Source organism: Ciona robusta, chromosome 10 (assembly GCF_009617815.1).
Source record: "Ciona robusta chromosome 10, ASM961781v2".
NCBI classification, from domain to species: domain Eukaryota; kingdom Metazoa; phylum Chordata; class Ascidiacea; order Phlebobranchia; family Cionidae; genus Ciona; species Ciona robusta.
This window is the reverse complement of record NC_143244.1, coordinates 3,811,450-3,828,242: the sequence shown is the minus strand read 5'-3', so window position 1 is coordinate 3,828,242 and position 16,793 is coordinate 3,811,450. Positions and strand designations below refer to the sequence as shown.

General features: G+C 37.4%; 1 protein-coding gene across 6 annotated transcripts; it reads right to left on the bottom strand.

Annotated features, from left to right (window-relative positions):
• Window positions 1–354: 354 nt before the first annotated feature.
• Window positions 355–16,793, bottom strand: LOC149729642 (potassium/sodium hyperpolarization-activated cyclic nucleotide-gated channel 3-like). Of its 6 annotated transcripts, XM_089886084.1 has the most exons (17): window positions 16,643–16,793; window positions 15,762–15,893; window positions 10,985–11,122; window positions 10,268–10,402; window positions 9,806–9,965; window positions 9,243–9,374; window positions 7,703–7,864; window positions 5,962–6,094; window positions 5,243–5,328; window positions 4,517–4,663; window positions 3,843–3,963; window positions 3,081–3,206; window positions 2,465–2,629; window positions 1,888–2,003; window positions 1,672–1,808; window positions 1,364–1,442; window positions 355–1,071 (listed from the first exon to the last, which is right to left on the bottom strand). In XM_089886084.1, the coding sequence occupies exons 2-17, from the start codon at window positions 15,800–15,802 to the stop codon at window positions 478–480; spliced, it is 2,472 nt and encodes an 823-aa protein (XP_089742210.1). In that variant the 5' UTR covers window positions 15,803–15,893; window positions 16,643–16,793; the 3' UTR covers window positions 355–477. The 6 variants fall into 6 exon arrangements, 5 of the variants coding, with proteins under 5 accessions (XP_089742210.1, XP_089742209.1, XP_089742208.1 ...); XM_089886083.1 differs by lacking the exon at window positions 16,643–16,793 and having other exon boundaries at window positions 15,762–15,929; XM_089886082.1 differs by lacking the exons at window positions 15,762–15,893; window positions 16,643–16,793 and adding an exon at window positions 14,761–15,152.

The following is a 16,793-nucleotide window of genomic DNA, read 5'->3' as shown; positions in this document are numbered from 1 at the left end:
GCGTGAATGCCAAGCTCTGCAATGAAGTTTTAATTACCACACTGTGATCGAAAGGCAAAACTTTGCTCGCCTTCTTCTAGCGTTTACCTGTGCGATCTTTTCTGTTTACAACCGCTGTAACAAACACTTTATAAACCAACTACACATTAGCAGCTCATTCTATTCATCACTTCAGTAAAAAAATCTACAACTGCTTTACACAGACAGGTTAACTCGCAGCTTCAAATAATAGCATATACTAACCGCGACGGTACCAAAAGAATGTCGCGAAAAAGAAAGAGAATCTATTTATAAGGTGCCTCTGTTCTCCGTGGGCTGGTGCAACACGCGTTGCAACTGTATGAGTCAACGGCCTCACAGTGTTGTGTACACAGTGTAATCAATCATATATTACCACCAAACCGCTCACTGTATAGTGACTAACGATATACACTAACTGCGATACACATGCCGAAAAGGAATGAAAATAGCGTTTAACTAGATAATTTCATCGATCATATGTTCGCATCTTGATTCAATATCTTTTGGGCAGCATTCTCCTAACAAGCAAGTTTTGTTGTCGCTTCGTTTGGGTGTGTTATTTAAATCAGGTAATTTTAATACGTTGTTCAGGGGGTCAGTGCATTGTACATCGGCTTTTGACAAAACAATTTTCTTATTATGACTTGTGCCGTTTGCGTCGCAGTTGTCATTTTCATCGTTTGACTGTTCGACATTCACAATTGTGATGGTCGGCTCGACAAAACTTCTTTCCTCGGTCGCAGCACTTCGTCTAGCGGTTGAAATATGTGGGGAAGAGCAACCGTTAGATGAGAGACACTGCTGCTTGCTTCTGGGCCTCGTAACATTGTTGAGGAACGATTCTATCACGCTGTCTTTGCCCTTTATTGTACTTTCGTACAACTTTGACCTCTGCAAGGTCAAATTTTGCAGAAACTTCGGTTTTCGAAACGGCCGTGGAGATTTTGATCTTGGCGATTCCGGTTCTTTGCAAGTTACTTCTAAAATGTCATCGCACTTTTCGATATCGTTCGTCATTTCTATATCAGTGATTTCTTCTTCTTTGTTGGCCTAAAAACGTAATAAAAATGTTAATTGGTGAAGACCTACAGAGCTGGGTTATTGGAAGATGCTCCCACTTTGTGGGCGTATATGTGTCCTTGGACAAGACACTTTACGGCAATTGCTCCAACCTAGTGATCATTAATAGGTTGTCCAAATTATCAGCCACACATAAAAAAATGAAAAAAAGTCACCTACAAAGTAACCTACGTGGTAATTCGTTAGCTGGCACGAGATGTATGAAACAGAACACCCGTGTTTTTTCCATCATTCATTCATTCATTCAAGATAAGTCTCTTACCGTTCTATGTCTCTGCCTCTTGCTGGAGCTTGGGAATAATCCGGACGCAAAGTGAGACATGTCAGTTCCCAAAGACACACTGGAAATTAAAATTTTAAACAGCACATGTAACGGCAAACCATAAAATTAAACTTTAGCAGCAGAATTTGCAGTTATTTAGTTTATAATTTAGACGAAACATTTCACGGCTTGCTGTAACTACAATAGGTCCGTAACATCAGGATATATTGGAGTGACTTTTTAGTGAGTAACAATAATAAAGACATTAGTGAAAGTAGGGAAGTAGGAAAAGCTCTTGGTGCAGTTACCTTGTTTTTATCCTGCGTGAAGGGGATTCATTGCAATGAGATGCTCGTTCTCGCACGCTAAGCCTGTTACAACTAGCATTGCTCGAAGTTCTTTCCCGAAAGTTGAGTCTATTGCAGCTTGAACCAAGATAAGCCGCCTGCGAAAATTGGATAACATGTTACCAAGTTCAGTTCGACGCAAGAATCGTTTCGTGTTTACTTCCACGCGCCACGAACTTTTTCGGTTAGAAGTTGTGTGTCATGGCGCACGATCTCTTCGGCGATTTCGTTTGACTTCGAGTAGCCGTTGGTCGATTCTTTTACTTTTTCCTCCAATACTGGGTTGTGGCGACCTGTAAGAAGACAACAGTTTCAAAAGTTTCTATAACAATATCTTAAAAAACTATTATTGTGTAGCGTGGTCCTATATATAGTAGAATGGGGAAAGATGGGACACCTTTTCATTCAACTTTTTACTCTAAAATAGCATTGTCGGTTGTTTAAAACACGATCAGGATATTTGGATATTATGTGCTTAAGTTATCCCATCTTACCCCACAGTACTGTACGTGGACATGCAGCATCTTACCCCACATTCACTGTACGTGGACATAAAAGCCAAACGACATTATTTAAAGAGCCATGCAGCGTTTAAAAAAATAAATGTTGTAGTATTTTCTGTTCTATATTTCAAACCGAAATGAATGAGGTTTATGACGATAAAACTTTAGGGACCTGAGACTTAAACAGGCCCTAGTTGGTGTATTACACATAGACTAATACTTGATACGGTTAAGTTTGTAACTTCACTTACCTAAACTGGAAAGGCGAGCGGCTGCAACTCTTTCTAGTGTTTTCCTCATAACTGGGTGTTCGCTCAGCAAATAATTAAAATCATTGACGTGCAGGGAGTAAGTGGAACAGTAGCTAACAGCCTCAACAGATGCGACTCTTCTATCATTTATTAGCAGACATATTTCTGCGTAAACGAATAATGTTATTGAAATCTGAGACTACTGGACTTTACATTAACAATAATGTCTATAGTACTCCAGTAGGATGAAATAAGACGGGACTCTGGATGAGACGGTAAAAAAATCTCTTTTTTTCGGGGTAACTATTTGATGACAGAGGAAAAGTAATGTTACAATAATTGTCTAAAGTGTTTCCAGGTTTAACTAAATGCGTGGAAAAGGCGGTTGCTATTGTATTAACAGTGTTATACGAATACAACATTATTTTGTTCAATGGTGGAAAAAGAGGTATAAGAGAACACACGTGCTCAACAACAAGAACAAGTTTTCGAGGGTCATATAAATGTCCAAATAAAAAGACCTAACTGTCAATCATGGCCATGACTAATGTAATTAACCACCGGCATGCCATATACAGCACAGCCGTGGTATTTAACCGCCGATATAGTTCCCTACCCCCAAAGTAGGATCCATCTGATAATTGTTTAATTGGTTCAGATCTATGGCTGTTCTTCACTTCCACAAGACCATGTTGAATGAAATACATCTTCTTTCCGATCTCGCCTTCTCTGACAATCACATCTAATGATAAAATACCTTAACTTAAACCAAGTTGAAGTTAATCGTGCAGTATGTGACATATATAGTACAGTGGGGGAAGATGGGACACATTTTTATTCTATTTTATGGCCCGTTTGGTAGTAAATAAAAACAATTCAAAAAAATTTAAAACCGTATCCTCACGACTCCTGTAAACTACTGTTAATTGTTCCTGAACACGATCGGGATATTCGGATATTACGTGCTAAAGGTGTCCCATCTTCCCCCACCCTACTTTATTATGTAGTACATTGGGGTAAGATGGGACGGTACCTTTGGCATATATTATCCAAATATCCCGATCGTATTTTAAACATTTAAAAACGGTCTATGTGAGTCGTGAGAATATAGTTTTATAACTCTTTGAATGTTTTTTGTTTACTATACTAAATGGGACGGGAAAATGGATTTAAAAGGTGTCCCATCTCCGACCCTATACTGTATAAAAAAAAACACTGGAGAAACGGGATGCGTATGTGTTACTGTGAACCTTAATTTAACTTTGAGCGATATGTAACATAATATATTAAATTACGATTATGGGGAACGTGGAATACAGTCTCGATTACACATTTGAATTTTCGAAAACACTTAACCAGAAAACTATAACAATCTTGCCTTTCGGTTGAAACACCTCGTACTTGAGCTTCTGAACGACTTCGGTTACAAAATCGGATTCCGCGTTGCTAAAGAATGGAACTGAAGCTACAAGATGGCGACAGTTAAAGTTAACAACTTCCTGAAAATTTATAAAATTTGTTATTAACAGTGTGGCTTGATAACCGTTTTATCCTCGCGTAGCGGAGCAACGACCGTCGCTATACTAGGGGAGTTCTGTTACACCCCGAGCCCGCTTACAAATCACCATTATTACGTATGCAACTTTGTGACTAATTGTTGTTTTTTTTATACAAAAATCCATTCCCTCAGAGACACACATTCCTTTGGCTTGGGCAAGTATACCGTTATTGGTCTTGCCCAAGGCAGACACGAAGGTATAGCGGTTTCAAAAAACTTAGAAACTATAGTATCTTTTGTTTACAATGCAAATGATGTATAGCCACTGATCCACTGCACGTAATTTGTCATTTAATTCGGTTATGATTGATTTTCATATTGGGTTACTTCATAGAGAACTTTATACAATGCATTTAAAAATGTCAAGATATATATTCTAGATTTCTAGCACCAAACATTCTACCGGGTGTTTATACAAGATTTAAGTCAATTAAGTTAATCTTGTTAACCCCTAAAATTTAGTTAAAAATCAGCTTTAATTTAAAATGCCCTACCTCTCGTAAATTAGTTGAGAGTTCACTGAGTATTCCGTTCTCGTCGAACATTTTGCCTTGGAACCGGTTTTCGTAATATTCATACACCTTTGACCGCAACGTTTTTGGAAGCCTTCTGAACCGCATGTATTCCTTCACTTGCATATACTGCAGAGAGATTAAGTTTTAAGTGAATTGCGGCCATCGCATTAAACTTGAAGTATATAGTAATGTGTGGGAAGACGGGACACCTTTGGGACATAATATCTAAATATCCTGATCGTGTTTTAACAATTAACAATGGTTTATGGGAGTCGTGAGGATACGGTTTTATAATTCTTTTGAGTGGTTTTTGTTTACTACCAAATGGGACAAATAAAAAACGTTTTCCCATCTCCCCCCTCCCTACTCTATATAAACAGAAAACATGAGATTCTACAGTAATTAAAAACAGGAGATATACTAATTACCTAAGAGTTCAGGATTCCCACCCTTAAAAACCTATCCTTTATAGTGTTAAATCAATACAGAAAATTATCACGAGGATTGAGAACAACGTCGGTTAAGACTTCACAAGTAGCGTCAATAGAAACATCGTATGCGGTAAGACGGCCGCAAAAGATATATAATTAGACCATCTGGTGTTTTAATGAATGCTTTGTTTAAAATTTGCAAATAATGCTTTTTTTGCTCCAATTAAGGTTTTGCCTTAAAATCAATGAAACGTTATTTATATTTCGCTTCTACCTTTTCCTTGTATTGTCGCTTGGATGAATCCATAGACTGTATTAATGCCGTGGCATGACCAATGAACATGGCGAAACATACAGCACCTGAAATGAAATCAAACATTGTACAGTGCAGTCGTTTCCACTGAGGCATATTGATTATAGTAGGGTGGGGGGAGACGGGACACCTTCAGCCTATAATATCCTGATCGCGTTTTAAACAATTAACAACGGTCTATGGAAGTCGCAGGGATACGATTTTAAAATTCTTTGAATGTTCTTTGTTTACTACCAAATGAGACGGTAAAATAGTTAAAAGTGTGTTCCAACTTTCCCCACCCTTTTGCCCAAGGCCTCGAAACGGGTCCCGCGTTTTTTTAAAATATTTTCAGCTTGTTTTAACTCATAGAAGGTAATTCCGTTTTGAACTTAATTAATTTCCAAATACTTTCTAATCGTTGCAGTTATAAACTGGCCGTGAACTTTATTTTGCTAAACGATTTCGCATGAATGCCAACCAAGTAAGATGTATCAGCTAAACGCTGTACGTGGTAAGAACGGATCAATATACAGTACTGTGCATGGCTAAAGCGAAAAGATGTCCCAAGCAACTATGTAGCGCAACGATCTTATATAGTATACAGTTCCCAAAGCAAATTAAATTTTCTTTGCGTATCGACCAGTACAGTAGGAAATGACATAACAACCGGTACCTCAGAAAATAAAATAACAACGTACCAGAAACCATTGAGAGCATCGTCATCCACAAATCCATCAAGTTCTTGGGTGGTTGTTGGCCGTACCCTATACACAACATGTGTGACATTGCTTTGAACATGCTCCACGAGTATTGCTCGGCCCATGGCTTTCCCTATACAAACAGTAATGTATAAGGTAAATCGTCACATGTATTTAGCTTATAAGACGCGTTTTACGATAAAAACTTACTAAAAACAGGCAAGTAATACGTCTGCATTGTAATTGCAGGGTGGGGAACGATGGGATACGCTTTCATTTTCTTGTTACCGTCACATTACAAAGAAAATTCAAAGAAATATAAAACCGTACCTTCACGGCTCTCGTTGACCGTTTTTAATTGTTTAAAACACTATCAGGATATTGGATATATCAAACGCTGTCATAAATGCGAAACTGATCTCGAAATGAAGCGCTACACACTAAGTTGGGAACGATATTTTCTACATATTGTACTTTTTCAAGTGGTTTAGCCACATTCTGGTTTAAAAACGTGTCGGTATAGTGATCGTCCCAGTCGGTACTGTCGATACAGTGATTGTCCCAGCCCCTTTAACTTTATTGCCATTTCGAGAGCGTGTTATTGGTGATCGATATACATAGTAGGATGGGCGGAGATGGGACGCCTATAGCGCACAATGTCCAAATATTCCAATCGTGTTTTAAACAATTAACAACGTTCTACGAAAGTCGTGAAAATACGGTTTTATAATTTTTTAAATGTTTTTTGTTTCCAATTAAATGGGACAAGAAAATAGAACAAAAAGGTGTCCCATCTTTCCACACCCTACTGTATGCAAATCAGCTGCTCGAGTCAATAATCTTTAACTCGTATAGGAATACAATTTCACTTATTACGCAGTGACACTATATGCATGGCCACATAGAATTTCTTATGGACGTTTTATTTTGAATGAATATAGTGAGGTGGGGTAAGATGGGACACCTATAGTACATAATATTCAAATGTCCTGATCGTGTTTTAAACAATTAACAGCGGCCTGTGGGAGACGAAAGCACACGGTTCAATAATTCCTCGAATGGTCTTTGTTTTACCACCAAATGGGACAAGAAAAACAGAATGAAAAGGTGTCCCATCTTCCCCCACCATACCATATGTTAGAACACTGCGGTGTTAACTACGATTTCTGCATTATATAGTACTCTAAGAAAGACATACAGTACTGTGGGGCAAAATGGGACACCTTTAGCACCTAATATCCAAATATATTTTTCGTGTTTTAAACAACTAACAGCGGTATGTGGGAGTCGTGAGGATACTCTAATTCCTATTTTTTGTTTACTTCTAAATGGGAGGAGAAAATAGAATGAAAAGATGTCCCATCTTTCCCCACCTTACTGTATACCTCAGTACAGCAAGTAAACAGAAGACATACTGGCCGATATACCCCATCCCAGGAAAAAAATATTTATGGTAACAAAACGGGAAATGCACCAACTCTAAAATTTTGATTAATGGACCTTTGTTTTTGACAGGAAATTCAAGAAATATCTGTAGTAATCAGCATAGGCTGCGTTGAAAATAAAGTACACCTATATATATAGGCCATACGCAACCACTAAAACTATGCCCACATATGTTAGAGATTGCTTAAGGCTTATTATCCAAATGCCATTGAGCATAAATTTTTCATATGTCCATCTTTTATTTATCCAGGTCAAAATCTAAGTTCGAAAATCGGTTTTATTTTTCCATACTTACCACCAACTTGTCGATAACGATCCAGGAATCCGCAGGATAATTATGAAGCATTGGTATCAGGAACTGGAGACACCCATTCCAATGACCGATCAGCAACATTAAGCATACAAGGTTGAAAATCCGCACAGCTGCGACTGCTAAGTCGTACTGCATACCCACGATCTGGAACAGAGTTGTAAGATTTTTTTTCAAAAACCAGAGACCAAAGTAAAAGAAATATATAGTAGGATAGGGAAAGATGGGACACCTTTAGCACATAATATCCAAATATCCTGATCGTGTTTTAAACACTTAACAACGGTCTTTTGGAGTCATGAGCATGCGGTTTAATAATTCTTTAAATGTTCTTTGTTTACTATACCAAATGTGACGAGAAAATAGAATGAAAAGGTGTCCAACTTCCCCCACCTTACTATATGTTAATTTTATTTTCCAAAACCAGAGACCAAAGTAAAGAAATATGATGGGGTGGGAGAAGATTCTTTTTCTGGTCCCATTTAGCAGTAAAACATTTAAAGAAATGTAAAACTGTAACCTCACGGCTCCCATATACCGTTGTTATTTGTTTATAATACGACCAGGATATTTGGATATTATGTGCTAAATGTGTCCATCTCCTACCACAGCACTATAAGACTTTAAAAGTATAATAGGATGGGGGAAGATGGGACACCTTCCGCGCATAATATCCGAATATCCTGATCGTGTTTTAAACAGTTAACAACGGTCTATGGGAGTCTTGGGCACATAGTTTTATAATTCTTTGAAAGTTCCTTGTTTACTACCACATTGGACGAGAAAATGGAGTTAAAATGTGTCCCAACTTCCCCCACCCTACTATATTATCTAAAGATTGCGCATCAGTTAAACCTTATTAAAAGTATGTTTACGTAACAGAGATTCCAAGGCAGTTTCTAGATAACCACCCTGAAGATTAAACCACATGTTACGTCCTTTGGAAACTCTACAACTGCAGTAACAGTATTGTAGTTTTGAAAGAGCGCAGATATATTATTTTCAGTCACATGTTTCATACGACAATTTAAAACCGGAAATTGTGTGTCGGTTGGCATGAGAAGACATATACATTGGAACGTACCAAATCTTAAGAAGTCATTCCGCGTATACAAAAATCAATATTGCTTCTGCTGGTGGTTCGTTGCAGTTGTTTACGTTTAAAAAAGTATATTTTCTTATTAAGGTAAAAGTAAGTATAAACGTAAAGTTTCCAATAAAATTTCAATTTAAAAATTTTATTGACTGAATAGATTTACGGCTTGTACTGCTGCAGTTTCTTTTAGAGATCGGACATAATATAGTCGGTAGGGGTAAGACGGGACACCTTTAGCACACAATACCCAAATATCTTGATCGTGTTTTAAAATTAACAACGGTCTATGGGAGTCGTGAGAAAACGGTTTCATATTTCTTTGAATGTTCTATGTTTACTACCGAGTGGGACAAAAAAAAAAGAATGTCCCCTCTTTCCCCACTATAAAAAAATTAATAAAACAAAACTTATTCCCAAAACCTAACTTACATGTTCCCATTGATGCACGTATCTAATTAAACGTGAAATTCTTAGCAACCGTAGCAAGCTAATGATCTTCGCAAACCGAACAAGTTTCATCGCTCTGGATGCGCTTGCACTGGCTGACGATCCGCTAGTTAACTGCGTTTAGAACATCCATTAAATTCGAATCTCATTCAAAATCGATCTACATTTAATCACTTCACACAATATAGGCTTCAGTGCATTCAATTTCCCGGCTAATTTAAGTGTTAATAGCATGGTTATATGGTGGGGTGGGGGAAGATGGGACACATTATCATTCTATTTTCTTGTCACATTTGGTAGTAAACAAAGAGCATTCAAAGAAATATAAATATATAAATAAAACCGTATCCTCACGACTTCCATAAACCGTTGTTAATTGTTTAAAACATGTTTAGGATATTAAGATATTGTGTGCTAAAGGTGTCCAGTCTTTCCCCACCCTACTATATGGGTCGTATTGACTGTGTATTTCACGGCCGAACGAGAAACAAGCAGGCGAACCCATTACCAAGCCTTGTATCTGACTACTTAATTCATTAAAGAACCTGTAGCAGGTAATCGACGGGGAGCGTCGAAATGAGATCGATAACGAACCAGGATCGAAGGTAACGGCTTCTAATTGTGGGCAGATCTAAAACGACGTCTCCGTCTCCATATTCCACAATAATACCAGTATGGAAGTTCATAATAATATCACTTAAAAACCTGAATAAAAAAACTGTTTTAGCAAGTTTAAATATTGTAGTTTGGGGGAAGATGGGACATGACCAAATGAATTCACTGACTGGTGTAGTTTTTTTTAAAGACTTGACATTTAGTAGGGTGGGGGAAGTTGGGACACTCGTTCATTCTATTTTCTCGTCCACTTTGGTAGTAAACAAAGAAACATTCAAAGAATTATAAAACCGTATCCTCACGACTCCCATAGACTGTTGTTGATTCTTTAAAACACCATCGGGTGTCCCATCTTTCCCTACCCTACTAACCCTATACTATATAAACCTTACCAGAAATCCAGGCAAAGGTTAAACGCAATCCACCCGGAATCCGTTCGCATCTCGTCGTTAAAGAACGTGATTGCCACCGGGATAATAATCATACTAATAAGCAGCAGAATTAAGGTAAAGAAATCCCAATAGAACCTACAGGTGGAAAGAGTAATTAAAAAAATCGAAATTGTGACGGTTGCAAAATATCATTGCTATTCGGCATATCGATAATATAACGACGTGTGTAATCCAGGCAGCCGCATTCGGCTTGCCAAAAATCGAAGAATTAATCACGTTTATTATAGAACTGACTTGCAGTGAAGCATACATGACACTAAGTTGAGAGCCCCTTTTAAAACGAGTTACTAATTAATATATTATATATTATGCTATTCATAATTTTGGAATTTTGAAAATCATGCATTTGAATAATGAATGTAATGAATAAATGTAAGCTTTATTTTCGCGTGGCCGGAAAACGACAGTGGTTAAACACGAGGTGTTCTGTTTCATACACCTCGTGTATGTTGTTATATATGGCTAATAATTTAAACGGCCGATTAATGATTACTGGGTTGGAGAAATTACACTTTTGGGTGCGTTGCCTAAGAAAACAAGTAAACGAACAACGGTAGCAACGACGAGCTTTGAACCCATTACCTCTGCGTTAGACGCATGAGCGTTAAACATTGTGCTACGGCGCCGGTAATGTAACACATATTTTTTAAACCTTACCTGAAGTTTGAGTACGGATGTATGACGAATGAACCAGCGCTCTCCTGTCGTTTTTGTTCCTGCTCGACCGCCTTTTGACTGCCGTACATTCGCAAGGAAAACTTGGTCACCGGTACCGACATGGATCCCCCGGAATACCTGAAAAAATCACCCCTGTAAAAATCACGCTAGAAAATCACACGGGCCATTTGTAAAACGCATACGGCTTATAATTCGCAAGTTTTATACACCACGAATTGGAAAAACAAATCGACAAAGTAACTCAACGAGAATGCTCAACTTGTTTAACTCAACGTGTATCAGCGCCTGTCTTGCTCAATCAGTTGTGTATCTTTTTTTTAACAAAAGGCACGTTTGGAAGGCTGTTTTTTACTATGTCTTATCTGTTACTACTTTGTATTAACACCTCCTTGTCGTATTTGAGTTAAAAACAAAATTACTTTATATAGTACTGTGGGGTAAGTCGGGACACTTTTAGCACATAATATTCAAATAACCTGATCGTGTTTTAAGACATGAGAGACAAGAAAACAGAATAAAAAAAACGTGAAATGTATAAAAAGGTGTCCCATCTTTCCCCACCCTACTATACTCTAATAAAAACCGAAAAGACCGCCTTTGAGACAACTCTTGCCTTACGAACACCCTTAGACTCAAGAACCAACTTCAGGTACAAAAAGTTCAAGAATATATAGTAGGGTGGGGAGAGATGGGACACTTTTTGACTGTATTTACGCGTCCCATTTGGTAGTAAACAAAAAACATTTAAAGAATTATAAAACCGTGTCCTCACGACTACCATAGACCGGTGTTGACTGTTTAAAACACGATCAGGATATTTGGTTATTATGTGTTAAAGGTGTCCCATCTTACCCCACCCTACTGTATGATAAACCCGAAAACCTGTTACGTTGAAGTCGTCGTCCTCTTCTACGCCTCATGCCAATGTTTTACCGAGATCGTAATAAGGTTGCAAACACATATAATAAACCCTGCGAATATGCGGAGATATAAAACAGAAAATCCGAAGTCATTCATGGGTTTTGTGTAATTCCAATATTAATAGTAATTTTTTAAAAATTCATTCTACACGGAAGAGGGAATTTGGTATATTTCAGAAGCCTAATGACGGGTTAGTTTAATTGCATGAATTATTCAATGCTATAAGCTGCACCAGCACACACAAACTTTTGCTGAGTCTGTTTAAAACACCTTTTCTGCGACCATACAAAATTTTCCTATTTTCTCATAACAGGGCCCACGGGAGTCGTGCAGCCTGTCACGCTATATACAAGATTGGACCTGGCACCTTCTAAAACGACCTAACCTTCCGTGAAACAGCACATCGACCGCATGTTTGTTCCAGAGTATATGCGCATGTATTTGACATAACGTATTCACCTTCTCAATACACACATACATATACATATATATATTTATATATACCTCAGCTGTCCCTGGCTCTATTTTAAGATCGCAATTAGGTTTATTACAAATCGTACAAACGCATTCATTTTCCATAATATGCAAACGCATATCAAGAAAATATATAGTATGGTGGAGTAAGATGGACAGTTTTTCATTACATTTTCTCATGCCATTTGGTAGTTAACAAAGAACATTCAAGGAATTATAAAAATGTATTCTTACAACTCCCATAGATCGTTGTTAGTTGTTTAAAACATAGGATATTTGAATATTATGTGCTAAAGGTGTCCCATCTTCCCCCGCCCTACTATATATACATCTGACACGTCTGCGGCAATATAAAGACAAAATTCTCGAATTTGTAATGTAGCTATATCGCATGCTCTTTAGACTACCTATACACTGTCGATTCTAACAAACGTACATCTTCAATGCTAAAATACATCCCGTCTGCCTCTATCTCATGTACAGTGCTTGTTCGATCGTAAAAACAGTTCGATTTTCGAACGTGTTATCTCGAAATTAAGGTTAACTATACTTTATGCGGTGCCAAATTAAAATCGATTTTTAGGACACGTGTTAACGGACACAGAGAATACGTAAGATCAACCGGAATCCTTTAAAAGCAATGCCACCAAAGTCAATAATACCAATCCTGCTTTCAAACACCTCAGTATAGCGTATATACAACATACCCGCAGCAGATGCTTTATCTATACGCATCAACATGTACGACCTGCAAGATAAGTCTTGAAGCTTTCTCACGTATCGAATGGCGATTTTCTACAAGCATGTACGCTTTAAGGTCGAGGTTAAATGCGGCCGACCAACCATAAATCATAAGTAACATACACCATACAAGCGACAGTATAATACCAATGTCCGCGCAGGGAATTTCGGGATTTATGGAAGCATACACGCATCAGAGGTATGTTGACATCTTCCGTCTCATTAAACGGGGAATCAGATCATTGCTATGACATGTCCAATTGTTTTACGTAAGCGCGCATACCGAAAAAACTCTAGTGGCGACACAGAATTAATTATATAGTAGGGTGGGGAAAGATGGGTCACATTTAGCACATAATATCCAAATATCCTGATCGTGTTTTAATTCAACAACGTTTTATAGGAGCCGTAAGGACACAATTTTATAATTTTTTGAATGTTCTTTGTTTACTACCAAATGGGGGGGTTTCCTATAAAACGATGTCCCATCTTCTCCCACCCTACTATAAAAACGATCAAGAATAACCGTTTGCTTTTAACCTGCACTCATCAATGCGTATTTTATACGTTAAAGGAATAGCGACCACGCTTATAATCGTCTATAATTAAATGTAAATATGTTTTAACTGTAAGCGTGTTTTAACAATTTTTTTGTCGGTATCTATCTTTTGATTTAAAATATTTCAAAATCTTCGGTACCGTAATCGAAGAGACAATTAAAGTTATTCATATTATTCTTAATGCCACCATGCTGTAAGTTTCAACGATTTTGCCTGAACCTAAATAGAGATTATACGTCCATATAATCACCAATAAAGTTATTCGATGTTTTTGACAGTTGGTTTTCAATATATAATCAATGTGTGCATTCGGCAACAAATCAGATATATCTTTTTTAGAGTAATTTTCGCATCCCATGGAAAAAATCTTTCGAAAGTTTTTGTTTTCTGTGAGTATTCATAGTTGTCATATAGTACTGTTAGGTAAAACGAAACACATTTAGCACATAATGTCCAAATATTCTGATCGTGTTTTAAAATATTAACAACGTTTAATGGGGCTCGTAAGGATACGGTTTCATAATTCTTTGAATGTTCTTTGTTTACTACCAAATGGGACGAGAAAATAGAATGAAAAGATGTCCCATCCTCCCCCACCCTACTATATAGCATTCATTTCCATGTGTTTTGTTTTTGTTGATATTGCTTTGTATCCCATATTTGCTGCATCCGGGTCATCTATTTCGACACGCCTGTTGTTCTTTACCGCTCATTAAAATTTTAAGCGAAGCGAAATATTAAATAATTCAAACATTATATCTGTGGCCAGCTTCGTAATACACGTAGGCTGTCCATTTTCATCATATAAAAACCCTTAAAACGAAAAGTACAGTTTAAATAACCCTTGTCCTACTCTATTAACTTACTCAGTTAAAAGTAATTGTGTATTAGATGCTAGCAACGTTAGCTTGCCTCGCAATCGATGGCCATCATTAAACAGCGCGATAGTAAACTTACAAAGAATATCTATGCTATAGTGAAAAACAAAATTCATCGGAAGGGCATCAGAAAAAGAAAGTAGACATGACATCTGATAGTGTACATATCTAAAATACTCACATTGCGAGCGCCTGCAGAGCTGAAACTCGTTTCTTTTTTCGTAGCGGCATTTTGGACGTTTTTTCTGTCTCTGGTAGAAATCTTTTTTGTTTTGATTCACTACTGGTACTTAACTCCTCACATATAAGCTTGACCGATATTACTAGACCGCGATATTGTCATCTGCCGCATAGGTTCGCTTGGCGGAGCAGAAAAAGTGACGCGTGATCCGATCAGGCGCAATCCAAGTGGGAAAGAAGGGCGCACAAACCAGTGAGGCGAACACGAACTTCGTCTGGTAATCAATACTCCAATGCGACCAGTATAACCAATACAGCCCTCGTGTACGCCACAGCACGGTGCATTAAGCTAATTATAATTGGGACCTGTACGACCCCGCATCGGTGGCATACATAAACCGCACCTGCCCACCCTAATCACGTCCCAAGCGACTGTAATTGGAAAACCACAATTATTTGCAATTTTTGGGCTGTGTTGAATGGGCATACGTTTTTTACATAATTACTGGGCGAAGTGAAAGAAAGCAGTTTCCTTTCCTCGCGATTTGGTGCCTAATCAACAAAGTGCTTTGATTTTACAAACACACTGTTTCACACGGTGGATGTAAAGCGATTCGACCGACTATCAAGCTCAAAAAAATACACCTAAATGTATATGCCATGTAAAGAAGGATGGAAAAGAAGGCACACCTTTAGCACATAATATCCAAATACCCTGATCGTGTTTTGAACAATTAACAACGGTATATGGCAATCGTAAAGATAGGGTTTTATAACTCTTTGAATGTTCTTTGTTTACTACAAAATGGGACGAAAAAATAAAATGAAAAGGTGTCCCAACTTGCCTCACCCAACTCTACAATGTACATCACAAACATTTCAAGCCAAAGTTGGTTCCAAACAACATCTTGTACGAAACTAAGTTTTGTTATATTACGAGTGTAAAACAACGCTACAAATATTAAACAAAAATTATATTTTTATATTTTAATTATATCTTACCTGCTGTACGGCTGAAGCCGCATGTTGTTCGTGTTATTCATAATAACAGTATTCCACAATGTTATCTTCGGTGCATGGAAGAGCCTCACCCCTTTAAAACGTTCCTGGTAACGTCTGCTCTTTGACTGCCGACTGAAATGTGATCGTTAAAGCAATTAGTCGATGCAAATGAAATTCCCTCTTCGTCTGGAAAGGTTTTATAAAAAGAAAAAAACAAACATTTTTTTTCAACTAAGAAACTCTCATGCACGGTCTCTGTAAAATAGAACTACCAGTGGCGACGGATAGAATTTGTAAGTCTGTAAAATTTTAATACACTCAGACATGATTCAAAAAACAGTATTTTCGAGTAGGCTGAGAGAAGACGGGACGCCTGCGGGGTTTAAAAAAACAACAACTGTCTATAGAAGTAGTAGGGTGGGGTAAGGCGGGACACCTTTAGCACATGGTATCCAAATATCCTGATCGTGTTTTAAACAATTAACAACAACAACGGTCTATGGGAGTTGTGACGATACAGTTTTATAATTCTTAAAACGTTCTTTGTTTACTACCAAATAGCACGAGAACATAAAATAAAATGTTTCCCATCTGCCCCCTGCCTACTATATATATATATATATCCCAGCATATTATATGGTACAGTCAAAACTAATAAATAAAGTTTTTTAAGTGAATCTATTTTCTAATGTTTATATATGTATGCAATTTCTTCGGTCATTTCGCTCGATTGTTTTATTGTTTATTGCGCACTTTACTTTTGAATTATTCAGTGCCTATTTACTCCGAGACTCAAAGCAACAGAATTCTTTTCGAACACAAAACTCAATGCATTGAAATACACCAGACTTGTTTTCGACGAAAAAAATCATAAAACTTACAATGTTGTAAAACTCCCAATTACAATGTTGTAAATCTTCAAGAAAAAAGTAATACAGGATTTCTGTCTTTTTTTCCGGTACAAATCGGTTAGACTTGTAAAAAATACTTCTCAACGGCTGTCCTGAAGTTACTGACTATTCAGAATAAATG

Bases quoted from the DNA above. Each gene is read 5' to 3' on its own strand.
- LOC149729642 (XM_089886082.1), bottom strand. From the start codon at position 14,810: ATGCCGCTACGAAAAAAGAAACGAGTTTCAGCTCTGCAGGCGCTCGCA. The intron at 9,375-9,805 runs GTTCTTTAATGA...TTCTAAACGCAG, and splicing joins CCGTCGATTACCTGCTACAG to TTAACTAGCGGATCGTCAGC. The intron at 4,664-5,242 runs GTAGAAGCGAAA...ATCTCTCTGCAG, and splicing joins AGCGACAATACAAGGAAAAG to TATATGCAAGTGAAGGAATA.